Below are 17500 nucleotides of genomic sequence, written 5' to 3'. Positions count from 1 at the left end.
AGTACTTTTTCTTGATATCACATTTGCATATATGAAACTTTTAAAATCTCTTTTTTTGTCACATTTTATTCCAAAAACAATTTATAAAAAAGCAGCAATTTTGGCCTTTTTTTTTTATTTTCAATTTTTTTATGTTTACCCCGTTCACCCTATGGGATCAATAACATTCTATATTTTTTTATAGTTCAGACATTTATGCACACGGCGATACCAAATATGTTTATTAAATTTTTTTTATTTATTTTATATTTTACACTTTTTGGGGTTAAATTGGGAAAAAGGGACAATTAACATTTTTATTGGGGGGGGGGGGGGGGGGGGGGGTATTTTTAACTAATTAAATTTTTTTTTTTTTTACACTTTATGTCCCCACTTTCGATTTTAGACCAGAGCAGAAGACCCCTTGAGAAGGACGGATCGAGGTGAGGGGGATCTCCGTTCACCATTTTGGATTTAATCATCCAATATAACACCCGCATTGCCGTGATCTGTATTGATCACAGCATCTGAGGGGTTAATGGTGGACACCAGTGTGATCGCTGTTGTCCGCCATTACTGGCGGGTCCCTGGCTGCTGATAGCAGCCGGGATCTGCCAAGTATGATGCGAGCACCGGTCTGGTGCTTGCGTCATGTACAGGACGTAAATGTACGTTCTGTGTCGTTAAGGGGTTAAATCAAAAAGATTTTTTTTTTTTTTTTTTTTTTTTTTTTAGGCTTCCAATTTCTTGGTTGACACCAAATAGTGGCCTCTGTGTCGGTTCAGATTGGGGGTGCTCCCCAGGTAGCCGCACTGCTGTTTTGTTTACATGCTGCCGTCTCTACCATGGCTGAAATGCTGCAGCCGGGAAGCAGGTATTCCCAGAGGATCCACCCACGCCCCTCCGCTGTAATTCCCCCTAAGAATAGAAAGCTGTTCAGATTGTATTGATGACTCAGACCTCTCTTTTTTTTTCGTTTTTTTTTCTGTTCTAAAAAGAAAATCACCACAAGAGCGTCGAGGAGAGCTGAAGGATTCCACGATGCCGGTGACTCACCCTCCGTCCTCATGAGTCACCTCTCCGATCGCTCCGTCCTTACCCAACATGGAGGCCGAACGCATTAGTCACCGCAATGAATTTTTCAAAGAAAAGGATTCTCCCCTATAAATAATAATGAGGTCCTGTCTGGGTAGTGTTTATCTGCCAGTCTGGGGCTGACTCACCTCTCCAGCATCCCGGGCAAACACAGTCGTGTCATCTATAGGAGACAAGAAGAGGACAGCAGTGAGGAGAGGGCACACGGGGAGATGCCATAAGGGTGTAGGAGTAAAAATATACATCATAATAATAAGATAATATTACAATAAGTAATGTAATGTATGTATACAGTGACCTCACCAGCAGAATAGTGAGTACAGCTCTGGGGTATAATACAGGATACATTACTTATCCTGTACTGATCCTGAGTTATATCCTGTATTATACTCCAGAGCTGTACTCACTATTCTGCTGGTGGGGTCACTGTGTACATACATTACATTACTTATCCTGTACTGATCCCGAGTTATATCCTGTATTATACTCCAGAGCTGTACTCACTATTCTGCTGGTGAGGTCAATGTGTACATACATTACATTACTGATCCTGAGTTATATCCTGTATTATACTCCAGATCTGTACTCACTATTCTGCTGGTGAGGTCACTGTGTACACACATTACATTACTTATCCTGTACTGATCCTGAGTTATAATGTGTGTACACAGTGACCTCACCAGCAGAATAGTGAGTACAGCTCTGGGGTATAATACAGGATATAACTCAGGATCAGTACAGGATAAGTAATGTATGTACACATTGACCTCACCAGCAGAATACTGAGTACAGCTCTGGAGTATAATACAGGATATAACTCAGGATCAGTACAGGATAAGTAATGTAATGTATGTACACAGTGACCTCACCAGCAGAATAGTGAGTACAGCTCTGGAGTATAATACAGGATATAAGTCAGGATCAGTACAGGATAAGTAATGTAATGTATGTACACAGTGACCTCACCAGCAGAATAGTGAGTACAGCTCTGGGGTATAATACAGGATATAACTCAGGATCAGTACAGGACAAGTAATGTAATGTATATACACAGTGACCTCACCAGCAGAATAGTGAGTACAGCTCTGGAGTATAATACAGGATATAACTCAGGATCAGTACAGGATAAGTAATGTAATCAGGGAAGATCAGCCCAAGGGAGGAAGAGCAGCCCAAGGGAGGAAGAGCAGCCCAAGGGAGGAGGGCGTTTACCAAAGAGGATCAACATCACTTGCACTACAAGCCTTATGTACATCACATGGTGATATCATTTCAGGACATCCTTGCAAACAATGAACATTGCCCAAAGTGGCAGCAGAGTTAACCCAATATGCTTCCCCCCCCCCCCCAATCCCTTGCGTCCCTGCAGATCAAGGACCCTACGTGCTGCAATATTGTAGCCTTTCCATCTCCTATGAGGGCCCCATGTATTGGTAATATTCTAGTGCCTTCTTTTGCAGATACGTTTGCTTACACTGCGCTGTTCACACATAGAAAACAATGGATGCAAAATGTATAGGAGCCGAAAATTAGCACTTCCCCATTGGTTGCACGTCCCTCAGCTAACCACAGGTAATCCTAATGATGTCAAGGAGACGGCAGCTAAAGCTCGCATATCATTTGGTGTCATGTAAAGGTACAAAATACAGCAATGCGAGTCGATGCAGAGTATTCCCTTTCCTGCAAGCAAAGAGGCGTAAAAAAAATAAAAAATAAAAAAGTATAAAAAGACGGGAAAAGTGCAAAAAAAATAAAAAATCTAAAATACCCGAGGTTTTTTTCCCGCATGAAAAAAAATATAGAGCGTGAGCAGCAGCCTAGGATCGGTGCTGGAGCCAGACGTGGAGATGATGGGAGGGAAGTGGGCGAGATGCACTGTGTGGGCGGAAGTTGTGTGGGTGAATTCTCGCTGCGTAGGCGTCTGTTTCAGACATTCCCCTGAACAACACCAACTAACAAGGATGTCTTCCTCAAGTAATAGGGAGTGCAGGGATTAGGAATAGGAAACCATATTCACGATGCACCACAAAAACAAAAAGCACAAAAACTGAGAAGAAAAAAAAAGATAAAAATAAAAGAATATATACACACACACACACACACACACACACACACGCCTACATATAGTAAAAAAAAAAAAAAGAAAGAGAACATAAAAAAAAAATAAAAAAAATGTAAAAAATTGAGTGAAATCATTTTTCTTACAAAATTCCAAACAGTTTGGACTGGAAGACGGGTCTGATGGCAAAACACAGGACAGAAGCAGATGGTATGGAGAAGAAAGGGAAAGGAGGAGAAGAGACAGATTGGAGTCTGAGATCAGAAAAGCGTTCAGTCTGTTACTCCCAAGAAGTTTTGGCGACAATCCTGGCCCATATGGCGAAACACATAAGAGATTCCCATAAATACCATCCCCCCCCACCCATAGAATCTAAGCTCTGGGGTCTCAATATATAAAGCATGGTACAGCCCCTGCCTTGGGGGGGGGGGGGGAGGTCCCCTTTATAATTTAACTACCCCTGGATGCCGGGAGCATTCATGTATACACAAAGGATTAGGAGAATTTTGGAAGATCCCTTCTTTTCAGTCATCAAATTAAGAAATTTGTTGAGAAATATATAACCCCCTAAAACATGCAAAGCCATCCAGTCATATGTTTACATGTTCTAGGTAGAAAGGAATAAGCTTATGCCAAACACCAAGTGTCCCCTTCTTACCCCTCGCCCTCCTCCTTTAGACCCCCCTGTCCTCCTCCTCCTCCTCCAGACCCCCCTGTCCTCCTCCTCCAGACCCCCCTGTCCTCCTCCTCCAGACCCCCCTGTCCTCCTCCTCCAGACCCCCCTGTCCTCCTCCTCCAGACCCCCCTGTCCTCCTCCTCCAGACCCCCCTGTCCTCCTCCTCCAGACCCCCCTGTCCTCCTCCTCCAGACCCCCCTGTCCTCCTCCTCCAGACCCCCCTGTCCTCCTCCTCCAGACCCCCCTGTCCTCCTCCTCCAGACCCCCCTGTCCTCCTCCTCCAGACCCCCCTGTCCTCCTCCTCCAGACCCCTCTGTCCTCCTCCTCCTCCAGACCCCTCTGTCCTCCTCCTCCTCCAGACCCCTCTGTCCCCCCCCCAGGCTCCACTGTCCCATGCTCCAGACTCCTCTGCACCCCAGGCTCCTCTGTCCTCCTCCAGACTCCTCTGCACCCCAGGCTCCTCTGTCCTCCTCCAGACTCCTGTCCTCCTCCTCCAGACTCCTCTGTCCTCCTCCTCCTCCAGACCCCTCTGTCCTCCTCCTCCTCCAGACCCCTCCGTCCTCCTCCTCCAGACCCCTCCGTCCTCCTCCTCCAGACCCCTCTGCCCCCCCCCCCCAGGCTCCACTGTCCCATGCTCCAGACTCCTCTGCACCCCAGGCTCCTCTGTCCTCCTCCAGACTCCTGTCCTCCTCCTCCAGACTCCTCTGTCCTCCTCCTCCAGACTCCTCTGCACCCCAGGCTCCTCTGTCCCCTCCTCCAGACTCCTGTCCTCCTCCTCCAGACTCCTCTGTCCTCCTCCTCCAGACTCCTCTGCACCCCAGGCTCCTCTGTCCCCTCCTCCAGACTCCTGTCCTCCTCCTCCAGACTCCTCTGTCCTCCTCCTCCAGACTCCTCTGCACCCCAGGCTCCTCTGTCCCCTCCTCCAGACCTGCCTGTATCCTTCCAGACCCATGTTTATTCCCTCCAGACTGCTTTACACCAATATTTTTGCATTATAAGGGAAACTCTTCTCCATAAACCATGATTTTTGCTAAGTCACCCCTTATTGGCCGACACACTTCAGCACTGTATAGTCATATGCAAAAAGTGCCCAAAACACATACTAAATCTGGAGAAATTGACACACACCAGTTTATTTCTTTGCACAAAATGACTGGGAATCCTAGTACATTTAGCTTAACAAATCTCTCCTGATATTTCCAATCTACTCAGAGTCTTGAAGGAGACTTCTAAAACCCCTGAACATTTACTGTAGCCCAATAGAAGTGCTGTACTCCGAACAAATCCTAAAATTATATCTGCACTAGCAGAGTACTTGGCGTTGCCCGATCTTCCTACCTAAACCTTGTGGGAGAGGAAAAGCAACAATGACGCTCTTGTCCTCATATCCCGACCCCACACTTTTCAGCTGTTGCAAAACTACAACCCCCAGCATGCTCTGATGTCCCCCAGTACTGCCAAGAAGAGCTAAATACTAAATTGTTCTTACCTTACAAACCGACGTGATGTTGATGGAGATCATCTTGTCCAGAGTCTGTGAAAACAGAACAAAATACAATGAGAGAAAAGTTCGTAAATAGAGATGAGCGAACTTACAGTAAATTCGATTCGTCACGAACTTCTCGGCTCGGCAGTTGATGCCTTTTCCTGCATAAATTTGTTCTGCTTTCCGGTGCTCCGGTGGGCTGGAAAAGGTGGATACAGTCCTAGGAAAGAGTCTCCTAGGTCTGTATCCACCTTTTCCAGCCCACCGGAGCACCTGAAAGCTGAACTAATTTATACAGGATAAGTCATCAACTGCCGAGCCGAGAAGTTCGTGACGAATCGAATTTACTGTAAATTCGCTCATCTCTATTCGTAAACTATGTAAACGCTGATCTCCAAGTAGAATCTTTTGCCTTTTATTTCTTATAATCTTCCGGAGTCCTGGCTTTCTCTGTTTGCATTGGTGCCGCCATTAGGAATTCACATACGCCTGGCTGAAAGGGTCCGGAGAAGCAGCTTCCAGTTAGGCGAAGCGTTTCCCAACCAGTGTGCCAACAGCTATTGCAAAACTACAACTCCCAGCATGACCGGACAGCCGTTGGCTGTCCGGGCATGCTGAGAGTTGTAGTTTTGCAACAGCTGGAGGCACACCGGTTGGGAAACACTGAGTTAAGGAGATAGAAAACGAGAGATATATCGTAAAAAATGCTGCAGGATCTGGGGGGGGCGTAAAGTGTGGCTCTACCTTGGAACCGTGTGCTCCATTATTTGGCAATTTCCTTAAAAAATGTATAAGGGTATAACACGTGTACCGGTAACAGAGCTTGCAGGGCTTGACTACCCATTGTTAGGGGTTCCAACCACTGGGACCCCTTGGCCACTGCCATATTCACTGTCTATGAAACTTCTGGATCGTTTAGTGCTCAACAAGATTTGGAAGGCTCAAAGAAATGAATGGAGCAGTGGCCGAGCATACGTGGGGATAAGGGCCTTCTGATCAGCAGTGGTCCCAGTTCTCAGACCCCCATCCTGTGGGTAGATGACATTTTCTGGCCCTCGTGTAAAAATTATCATCTTGGAGCTGGTCCCTGTAGAAACAGGAAAAAAAAAAAAAAGTCTTACCTAGCCAGGTCCTCCGCTGGTCCCATTCAGCTCATATCCGGTCCCCCGATAGGTCTTCTCTCTTCTTCCAAAATAAGCGCTCACTGCAGGACCTACTGGCTTAGCCAAGTACTTGCCGCAGCAGTGTCCAGTGGCTGAGCTGCCAGGTCCTGCACAGATTGTCTCAGAAGCAGGAAGAAGGCAAAAGATCGCGGGAACTGACGGAGCTGAATGGGAGTTGTGTTGGACCGTAAGTATTTTTTTTCTTTTCCCTACGGGGCCGAGCATCATGTTGTGTTTTACACTAGAGCCTAAATACCCCATTTAGATCTTGGGATAATCCTTTAATGCGGCTGTAGAAGGCAAGAGAGAAGTTGTATGGTGGGAATACATTTATATATTATATATATATATATATATATATATATATATATATATATATATATATATATATATATATATATATATATATATATATATATATATATACATATACATATATATATATACATACATATACACACACAAAAATTTGTTTATATATATATACACACCGTATTTTTCACCCTTTAGGACGATTTATAGGTGCAAAATCTAAAAAAATAAAGATTTTGAACCCAAAAGTGGTCTTCAACCTGCGGACCTCCAGATGATGCAAAACTACAACTCCCAGCATGCCCGGACAGCCGTTGGCTGTCCGGGCATGCTGGGAGTTGTAGTTTTGCAACATCTGGAGGTCCGCAGATTGAAGACCACTGCATAGGAGGTAATACTCACGTGTCCCCGCCTCTCCGGACCCGTCACCGCTGCCCTGGATGTCGCTCCATCGCTGTCGCCGCGTCCCCGTTGCTCCGGAACGTCTCTGCTGATGGCCGGATATCCTCGCTCTCCGTCGCCGCCATCACATCGTTACGCACGTACGCGACGACGTGATGACGAGGAAGGAGAGCGCCGGCCATACAGGGGATCCCTGAACGGAGAAGACACTGAGGAGGCAGGTAAGGTCCCTCCCGGTGTCCTGTAAGCACTAACCCGGCTATTCAGTCGGGCTGTTCGGGACCGCCACGGTCCTGAGCAGCCGGGTTAGTGTCACTTTACCTTCAGACGCGGCGGTCAGCTTTGATCGCCGCGTCTGAAGGGTTAATACAGGGCATCACCGCGATCAGTGATGCCAACGGCTGTCCGGGCATGCTGGGAGTTGTAGTTTTGCAACATCTGGAGGTCCGCAGATTGAAGACCACTGCATAGGAGGTAATACTCACGTGTCCCCGCCGCTCCAGACCCGTCACCGCTGCCCTGGATGTCGCTCCATCGCTGTCGCCGTGTCCCCGTCGCTCCGAAACGTCTCTGCTGCCGGCCGGGTATCCTCGCTCTCCGTCGCCGCCATCACGTCGTTACGCACGCTGACGCACGTACGCGACGACGAGGAAGGAGAGCGCCGGCCAAACAGGGGATCCCTGAATGGAGAAGACACCGAGGAGGCAGGTAAGGTCCCTCCCGGTGTCCTGTAAGCTGTTCGGGACGCTGCGATTTCACCGGTTAGTGTCACTTTCCCTTCATACGCGGCGGTCAGCTTTGATCACCGCGTCTGAAGGGTTAATACAGGGCATCACCGCGATCGGTGATGTCCTGTATTAGCCGCGGGTCCCAGCCATTGATGGCCACAGGGACCGCCGTGATAGGGGTGTATTCGCCGTATAAGACGCACCGACTTTTTCCCCCCAGTTTTGGGGAAGAAAAAGTGTGTCTTATACGGTGAAAAATACGGTATATTTAATTATATATTTTTCTAAATACTGTTCACATTTCACATTCAAAAACCTGTTTCCTTACAGTCCTATGATACTTAGTGTTTTAGTTTTTATCTAATGGATGCATGGCAAATGGATTTTATGCCAAACAATTGCGTTTTTAGATGTTTAAACTATTTTTTAAATATTTTTTTTAAATCCTATTAAAAGATTTGAAAACTTTTCCCCTTTCTAGAGGACATAGGATTAGTATCTGATAGCTACGGGTGCGACGTCTTGTACCACCGGAGCTCCTATAGAGAATACATAGTGCACAAGGAGATTCGGGGGCCGTTCTGGAGAACACGGGGATCCAAAAGTTCAGACCCCTCGCCATCAAAACACCTATTCCCTTATCCTTTGGAGGTGAGTTTTCATGAGTTGCGGCGCCTCTTAAATACTTATAATTTTACATCTTTATTTTATAATACATTATCACATTTAAACGCAGATTTAAAATCCAGAGAGAAAAGTGATAAAGTCCACAACTAAGAGCAATTCTGAGGCACTGAAAGTAAATATTAACAGCAGGACAGACAATGCATTCAGAAAGTCTTCAGACCCGTTCACTTTTCACATTTTATGTTGATTGCTAAAATATAAAATAGAATAAAATCAAACCCCTCCCCCCCCCCCCCCTTCTGTCTTCAATGCTCCGTAATGTGAACGTGAGAACAAAATTTTAAAAATGTTTGGTGATTTATTGGAAAAGAAAAACTAAAATCTTTCAGTGACATAAGTATTCATACCCTTTACTCAGGACTTAGTTGAGGCCCCTTTGGCAGTGATTCCGTCCTCCAGTGTTCTTGGGGGTGAGGACACAAGGTTTACTCACCTGGATTTGGGGATTTTCCTCCATTCTTCTCTGTAGATCCTCTCAGGCTCTGTCAGGTTGGATTGGGATCGTCGCTGAAATCCATTTTCAGGTCTCTACAGAGGTGTTTTATTGGGATCGGGGCTCTGTCTGGGCCACTCAAGGACATTCACAGAGGTGTCCCTAAGCCGCTCCTGTGTTGTCTTGGCCGTGTGCTTAGGGTCAATGTCTTGTTGGAAGGTGAAACTTCAGCCCAGTCTGGAGGTCCAGAGCTCTGGATCAGGTTTTCATTATAAAATATTTCTGTACTTTGCTCCACTCAGTTTTCCCTCAACCCTGACCAGTCTCCCTGTCCCAACAGCATAATGCTGCTCCCACCATAATCACTGTAGGGATGGTATTGGGCAGGTGATGGGCAGTGCCTGGTTTCCCCCGGACATGATGCTGCCCCCACCATGATCACTGTAGGAATGGTATTGGGCAGGTGATGGGCAGTGCCTGGTTTCCCCCAGACATTATGCTGTCCCCACCATGATCACTGTAGGGATGGTATTGGGCAGGTGATGGGCAGTGCCTGGTTTCCCCCGGACATGATGCTGCCCCCACCATGATCACTGTAGGGATGGTATTGGGCAGGTGATGGGCAGTGCCTGGTTTCCCCCAGACATTATGCTGTCCCCACCATGATCACTGTAGGAATGGTATTGGGCAGGTGATGGGCAGTGCCTGGTTTCCCCCAGACATTATGCTGTCCCCACCATGATCACTGTAGGGATGGTATTGGGCAGGTGATGGGCAGTACCTGGTTTCCCCCAGACATGATGCTGCCCCCACCATGATCACTGTAGGGATGGTATTGGGCAGGTGATGGGCAGTACCTGGTTTCCTCCAGACATAATGCTGCCCCCGCCATGATCACTGTAGGGATGGTATTGGGCAGGTGATTGGCAGTGCCTGGTTTCCTCCAGACATGATGCTGCCCCCACCATGATCACTGTAGGGATGGTATTGGGCAGGTGATGGGCAGTGCCTGGTTTCCTCCAGACATGATGCTGCCCCCACCATGATCACTGTAGGGATGGTATTGGGCAGGTGATGGGAAGTGCCTGGTTTCCTCCAGACATGATGCTGCCCCCACCATGATCACTGTAGGGATGGTATTGGACAGGTGATGGGCAGTGCCTGGTCTCCTCCAGACATGATGTTGCCCCCACCATGATCACTGTAGGGAGGGTATTGGACACGTGATGGGCAGTACCTGGTTTCCTCCAGACATGATGCTGCCCCCATCATGATCACTGTAGAGATGGTATTGGGCACGTGATGGGCAGTACCTGGTTTCCTCCAGACATAATGCTGCCCCCATCATGATCACTGTAGGGATGGTATTGGGCAGGTGATGGGCAGTACCTGGTTTCCTCCAGACATAATGCTGCCCCCATCATGATCACTGTAGAGATGGTATTGGGCAGGTGATGGGCAGTACCTGGTTTCCCCCAGACATGATGCTGCCCCCACCATGATCACTGTAGGGATGGTATTGGGCAGGTGATGGGCAGTACCTGGTTTCCTCCAGACATGATGCTGCCCCCACCATGATCACTGTAGGGATGGTATTGGGCAGGTGATGGGCAGTGCCTGGTTTCCTCCAGACATGATGCTACCCCCACCATGATCACTGTAGGGATGGTATTGGGCAGGTGATGGGCAGTGCCTGGTTTCCCCCAGACATGATGCTGCCCCCACCATGATCACTGTAGGGATGGTATTGGGCAGGTGATGGGCAGTGCCTGGTTTCCTCCAGACATGGTGCTGCCCCCACCATGATCACTGTAGGGATGGTATTGGGCAGGTGATGGGCAGTGCCTGGTTTCCTCCAGACATGGTGCTGCCCCCACCATGATCACTGTAGGGATGGTATTGGGCAGGTGATGGGATTTGCAGTTGTCCTTCAGACGCGAGACTTCGAATTGAGGACAAAAATTTTATCCTAGGATTCATTAGAGCAGACCATTGTGTTATCTCTCAACTCTCTTACCAAGGCCCTTCTCCACCGGTTATTAAGTTTGGTGGGGCGGCAGCTCTAGGAAATGTCCAGATTTTTCCAAACTTCATTCATGTAAGAATTTTAAAGGCCACTGTTCTCTTATGAGCTTTCAGTGCAGCAGAATATTTTGTCCCTTCTCCAGATCTGTCTCCCCAAATCCTGTCCAATCATATGAATTTACCACAAGTGACTCAATGGGCAGCAACATCTCAGAGATGATTAAGAGAAATTGGAGGAGCCAGAGATAAAGATCAAGAGTCATAGCAAAGGGTCTGAATACTTACGTCCATGCAAAGCTTTAGTTTTTCCTTTATAATAAATTGGAAAAATTTCAAATTCTTTTTCCCCTTTATCATCGAGTATTGAGTGCACAATGATGGGGGAATACTTTAAATTATTTTTTATACATAATTTTGGGGAAAAGTGATAGGGTTTGAAGAATTTATGAATGCACCATAAGGGTAAGTTCACAACGGTAGGTTTACAGGGAGTTTCCTGCTGCGAGTTTGAGAAAATGCTACTGATTTTCTGCAGCAAAATCTCTGCAGCAGATTACATTGACTTTATCGGGGTATGCTCTGGATTTTTTGCTGCAGAGATTTTGCTGCAAAAATCCTCTCTGGCTCAAACTCACAGTGGGAAAACTTGCTGTACACCTGCCCATGTCAACGTACCATATGAATGTATGCCTTCGATTTTTAATCATGGAAAAATCAATTGTGTGAACATAGCCTTAGTTATCCAGGAAAAGAAAAAAGCAGCTAATTTCTTTCAAAACAGCTCCCCGTCTGTCTCTAGGTTGTGTGTAGTATTACAACTTGGCTCCATTCACTTCAATAGAACTGAACTGCAGAACCACACCCAACCTGGAGACAGACAGGGAGCAGTTTTTGATAGGAAATAGCTGTGTTTTTCTATTCCTGGATAACCCCTTTTATGTCAGGCTTAAGGCAGCCACATTAATGGGATATTTGTAGGCCGAACCAGCTATATCTCTGCATCTCTCCATACAAGTCAACACTCAAACTTGGCCGAGTGTTCATATGTACTCCGGGGGTTCTCCGCTGCTCAGCGTTTGGAACAAATGGTTTACGAACGCTAGAACTGGGAGCTCATGACGTCCCGCCCCCTCATTGCAAGACTATGGGAACAGCCGTCACGCCCCCTCCCATAGACTTGCATTGAGGGTGTGGGGCGTGACGTCATGAGGGGGCAGGGTTATGACATCACAAGCTCCCGGCGCCGATTCCAGCGTTCGGGACAGTTTGTTCCAAACCCTACGCAACGGAGTACCCCTTTAATCAAAAGAGGGGGGTAAGCTGTTGCTAGACCCCCTTTAACAGCAGCTTATCTCTCCATGAACGAAGAGAATCAGGCAGTGGAAATCAACAAGCCTGATCCTTCTCTGCTCACATATCATCTGTGAGGGGTCAGTAGAGAGGCCCCATAGATATTGGAAATTCAGCCAGCTGACCTTTATAGATATCTCTCTCTCTATATATATATGCTCTATATATGCTATACGTACAGACTGTCCTAGGGTCCTTCCTAGGTCCCTAGGGCTGACTGCACAAGGCCCCCCAGGTCCCCAATTGAGACTCCAAGGAAGCTTGTTGACCCAGTCATAAGAGGGGATGCTCTTCTGATCCCCGCTGTCCGGGTAGGAGATGGATGTACGAGGATAACTTAAGCACCTGCTTCAGGGCAGCAATGGGCACCTACAGTATTCAGGGCCAACGTTATAGCACCACAAAAAGCACGGTGCTGTACAACAAGGCCCCTTACTAATTCATTAAAAAAAAGGTGTATAGTTGGTAATTATAGGGTTAAGAAAACAGACTAAAGTCCACGGAAAAGTCCTTTAGTGTATCCATGACAACACAGCACCTGACAGAAATCATAAGGAGACCGGATGACATTAAAAATGTTATTTTATTTTTTATTTTTTTTGCTGTTCTTTTTAACATTTCTAATGTGCACCCAAGAGCCTCATGTAATGTTCCGCTACTTACGTTATCCAGGTCGGGAATATCGAGAAAATACTCTGGATACTCATAGGAAATTCCAACATTGTTCACTGCAAAGGAAAAAAAAAAAAAGACATTTGCATTTCTTCTCTTGGAAAAGTAAAATAATATTTTTGCATTTAGAGATCGATACAGAACATCAATGAGGCAAAGACCATCCCAGACCATGTCCTTTTAGAGCGTATACGACAAAGGAGGGGATCACTGAACGAGACCACCCCATAGGGCAGAATGTGAAGCAGCTGTAACCGTGTATTAAATGCACACCCCCTCACATTGAGTGTGCACCATGTAATACTATAAATGTGAGGCTACCCCCAAAAAAGTCAGACCGGTGGCGATCAGCGGGTGGTCAGAGCAGCTTCAGTCTTGATGGGACCCTTTAACTCCTTTCTGCACCTGACTTAAATGGGCACTGTCACCAACTTTATTTTTTTTATATGTTGTAGTACTTATGTACTACAACATATCTCTAATATACTTTTATTTTATTTTTTTTATTAAAAAGGTTTAATTTACATTTGAAAACCGGCCACTAGGGGTCTCCCTACTAGTGGCCGGCTGCAGCCTGGCGTGACGTCACGCCTGAAAAAAGGACTGATTTTGGCCTGGCAATCAGTCCTTTTTCAGTTAGGCTGCATTCGCTCCCTGCCTGTCAATCAGACAGGCGGGAGCAAGCGCATTGGCTCCCCGGCCACTGTCTGGGAGACCACTCCTCCCACACATTGCCGCCGCCGCTGGCCCTGCACGCCCGCTGCCGGACTCTGCAGTAAGTGTAATGAGGGAACTGGGTATGCGGGAGGGGGGTTTGTGATGGAGGGAACGGGGTATGGCGTGGGGGGGGGGGGGGGGGGGGAGGGAGACGGAGGGGACGGGCTAGCGCCTAATAGTTTATCTACACAGGGTGCCTCCAGCTGTTTCAATACTACAACTCCCAGCATGCCCTGACAGCCAATAGATGTCAGGGCAAGCTGGGAGTTGTAGTGGTGAAACAGCTGGAGGCACCCCGTGTAGATGAACTAAGGGCAGAAGTCCCCCCCAGCAGGCATCAGTGACGTGGTGCCTGCTGGGGAAGTCTGCCTGGTAGTGAGCATACTGCCAGGCAGTCAAAAGGCATTTTTAATATAGTAAAAATAAAAATTAAAAGCAGGGAGGTGGTTAGGGATAGATTGGCAATAGGCAGGGACAGAAAAAAAAAAAAAAATAGGATGGTGGGAGCTACTCTTTAAAGACTTAAAGTGACTTAAAGTGCAACTGCCGGCGGTTTCACGCATAGGAACGCGCTTCTTCCGGCCTTGAGGCCGGAAGAAGCGCATTCCTATGCGTGAAACCGTCGGCAGTCGTCTCAGAGCGCCCCACGTCACCTCGTCTCCCATGTCGGATTAGCAGCCTGAGATGGGAGCCGATCTATCAGAATCTACACGGTGAGTGCAGGACGCCTGTTGTCTTTGTTCTATATTCTTGATTTACTGTGTTTCCTATTGTCGTAGCACTACCGGCCTCTAATTCTATCTGGTTACCTGCCCGACTGTTACTTTGTCCATCTCGAGGGGCTGTTTTCTCAAGGTACCGGTGCCACTAGTTTTTCCTTTTTCTATACCTTTTATTGCTGTTTGTTCTTTTCTTACTAATAAAAAAAAAAAAAACTTTTATCCAAAAGTCAGGCACAGTCGGATAGGCAAGGCTTGGGGTTCGCCAAGCCCCACCGCCGCCACGCCTATCCTGCCTTCCAGCGCTGGGAGCGCTGTGTCTTACTACACAGTGCATGCACAGCGCATGCGCCTGTCCTGTCTGCTCTAAAGTGCGCACGCCACCGCATCCTGAATTAACAGAGCGAGCGCTCTCTCCCGACATCTATGCGCTCAGTGCGCATGTGCTGTACTAGAGGCAGACGCTTGTCCGCTCACTGCCTCTAGTACAGCACATGCGCACTGAGCGCATAGACGTTGGGAGAGAGCACGCGCTCTGTCAACTCAGGACGCAGCGGTGCGCGCACATTTAAGCTGACGGGACAAGTGCATGTTCTGTGGATGCACAGTGTAGTAAGACACAGCGGTCCCAGCGCTGGAAGGCAGGATAGGTGTGGCGGCGGCGGGGCTAGGCGAACTCCAAGCCACGCCTATCCGACTGTGCCTGACTTTTGGATAAAAGGTTTTTATTTATAAGAAAAGAAGAACAAACAGAAATAAAAGGTAAATGGCTGCAGTGACTTTATAATCATCTGGAACACCATTATAGTGGTTTGGGGGGTCAAAATATGAGGACAGTTGCGCTTTAAGTAAGTGTTTCCCAACCAGGGTGCCTCCAGCTGCTGCAAACCTACAACTTACGGGCTATTAGAGAATAATGTATAGGTTCTTGTGCAGGCCTTGTGCTTCCCTGTTTTAGCTGATGTGGCAGGCAAGGGATAGTAGGCTCCATACTGGTTGCAATTCCATCACTGAAATGATTTCCTAATGCTGCCTACATTTCCAATAAATCCTCTGGCTTTGTAGAGAGAAGGGGTGGAGTTTGATCACTGCACCTGGTCATTTAATTCTGGCTTATTTTCTAATCTTATAGGAGATAAGCCAGTGTTTCTCAACCAGGCTGCCTCCAGCTGTTACTAAACAGCTGGAGGCACCATGGTTGCAAAACACTGTGATAAGAATTTCTTGCCTTTTTCTATCGACGACACATACAAATTCGGCTGAGGGGATCGGGTATATGGCCGGGTGATGAGGGCTCGGGCTACAAGGTGACTTTGTGACCAGGGTTGCGTAACGTACATTTGGGGAGCATGATAAAGCTACCCATCAGTGTGCGATTCGTGTCGAGGTCAAAGTCCCTATGTAGCCAGAGCCTTAGATTTGCCTTTTGGGTTACATAGCCAAAGTCACCCTGGCACTCTTGCTTGCAACGGGGACATCGCCGCGCTCCTGCTGGCAACAAGCACCCCGTGGTGACCAGATCCGGCTGGGAAATGTAAAAACCGGGCACTCCCGTATCCCAGTCGGACCCGGCCCGCATTTCGGTTGGCTCATTTTTGCCCCGTATACTGTTTAAACGACAGGACTGAAAACCGTAGGACAAAACTATCTGACTCCAGTCGGCTTATTCAAAAGAATGAGATGCAGGCCAGGTCCAGCTGGGATACGGGAGCGCCGGGTTTTCACATTTCCCAGCCGGATCTGGTCACCATTACTACAAAACGTGGTGTGAGTGCACCCTTAATGGGGTACTCCAGTGGAAATGTTTTTTTTTTTTTTTTTAAATGAACCGATGCCAGAAAGTTAAACAGATTTCTAAATTACTTCTATTAAAAAAATCTTTACCCTTCCAGTACTTTTTAGCAGATTTATGCTACAGAGGAAATTCTTTTCTTTTTGAATTTCATTTTTGTCTTGTCCACAGTGCTCTCTGCTGACACCTCTGTCCGTGTCAGGAACTGTCCAGAGCAGGAGAAAATCCCCATAGCAAACCTATGCTGCTCTGGACAGTTCCCGACACGGACAGAGGTGTCAGCAGAGAGCGCTGTGGACAAGACAAAAACGACCATTCAAAAAGAAAAGAATTTCCTCTGTAGCATACAGCTGCTAAAAAGTACTGGAAGGGTAAAGATCTTTTAATAGAAGTCATTTACAAATCTGTTTAACTTTCTGGCACCAGTTCATTTAAAAAAAATAAAAATGTACCCCTTTAACCAGGGTGGTTCAATGGCTTCCTGTAACTCTAGTGTATACAAGGTATTTAACGTTCCCTATATCCTAGTGTTTCTCAACCTGTGGCTTTGCAGCTGTTGCCAGGGCATAATGGTGGTTGTGATTCTGTTGTGGGGAACACAGCTATACTGTATTGTAAAAAGAAAATCCCCGATCATCTTAGGTGCACATGCAGGCTCCAGACACTAGGTGTCAGCAAACACCAAGGAGCAGAGAAGCAGCTTTTCCGCAGAATGAAAATAGTTCGTGCCAGATCATCTAAACTCACTGGATGATTCCCCAAAGCCGTCTGAATGAAAAGTGCACGAATGCAAAACCTAGAGTAAAAATCGACGGCTACGGAGGGATCTGGCCCGTGGGCGACTGACGAATGCGCTAGTTACGAGAGGTTAACCATATATTGAATTAGTTATGTGTAGCCCCCCACTATGATCCAGTTACACCCCAGTACAGGTTTCCTATAACACACAAGGTGAGCCTGGAAACCAGTATCTCAATCCAGGCAAACCACAAATCATATTAATGTCTGTCTAGGGCAGCGTTTCCCAACCATGGTGCCTCCAGCTGTTGCAAAACTACAACTCCCAGCATGCCTGGACAGCCGAAGGCTGTCCAGGCATGCTGGGAGTTGTAGTTTTGCAACAGCTGGAGGCACCCTGGTTGGGAAACACTAGGCTAGGGGGGGTTTAGCTTCAATGTTCTGTACAAAAGTTTCAGGTAAGAAAG

At 47.2% G+C, this 17500-nt stretch overlaps 1 protein-coding gene across 1 annotated transcript in view; it reads right to left on the bottom strand.

The window, feature by feature from the left end:
* HSD17B12 (hydroxysteroid 17-beta dehydrogenase 12) overlaps positions 1–17500 on the bottom strand; it is a gene marked incomplete in the record, with an annotated part of 86662 nt that overhangs the window by 15910 nt on the left and 53252 nt on the right. The window contains 1 exon segment of the mRNA XM_056527743.1: positions 1203–1222. Within this exon segment, the coding sequence (XP_056383718.1) occupies positions 1203–1222 (20 nt within the window).

The sequence above is a fragment of the Hyla sarda genome, chromosome 6, assembly GCF_029499605.1.
Source record: "Hyla sarda isolate aHylSar1 chromosome 6, aHylSar1.hap1, whole genome shotgun sequence".
Lineage (NCBI taxonomy): Eukaryota > Metazoa > Chordata > Amphibia > Anura > Hylidae > Hyla > Hyla sarda.
Note: the sequence above shows the minus strand (reverse complement) of the source record. Positions and strands in the feature narration are given on the sequence as shown.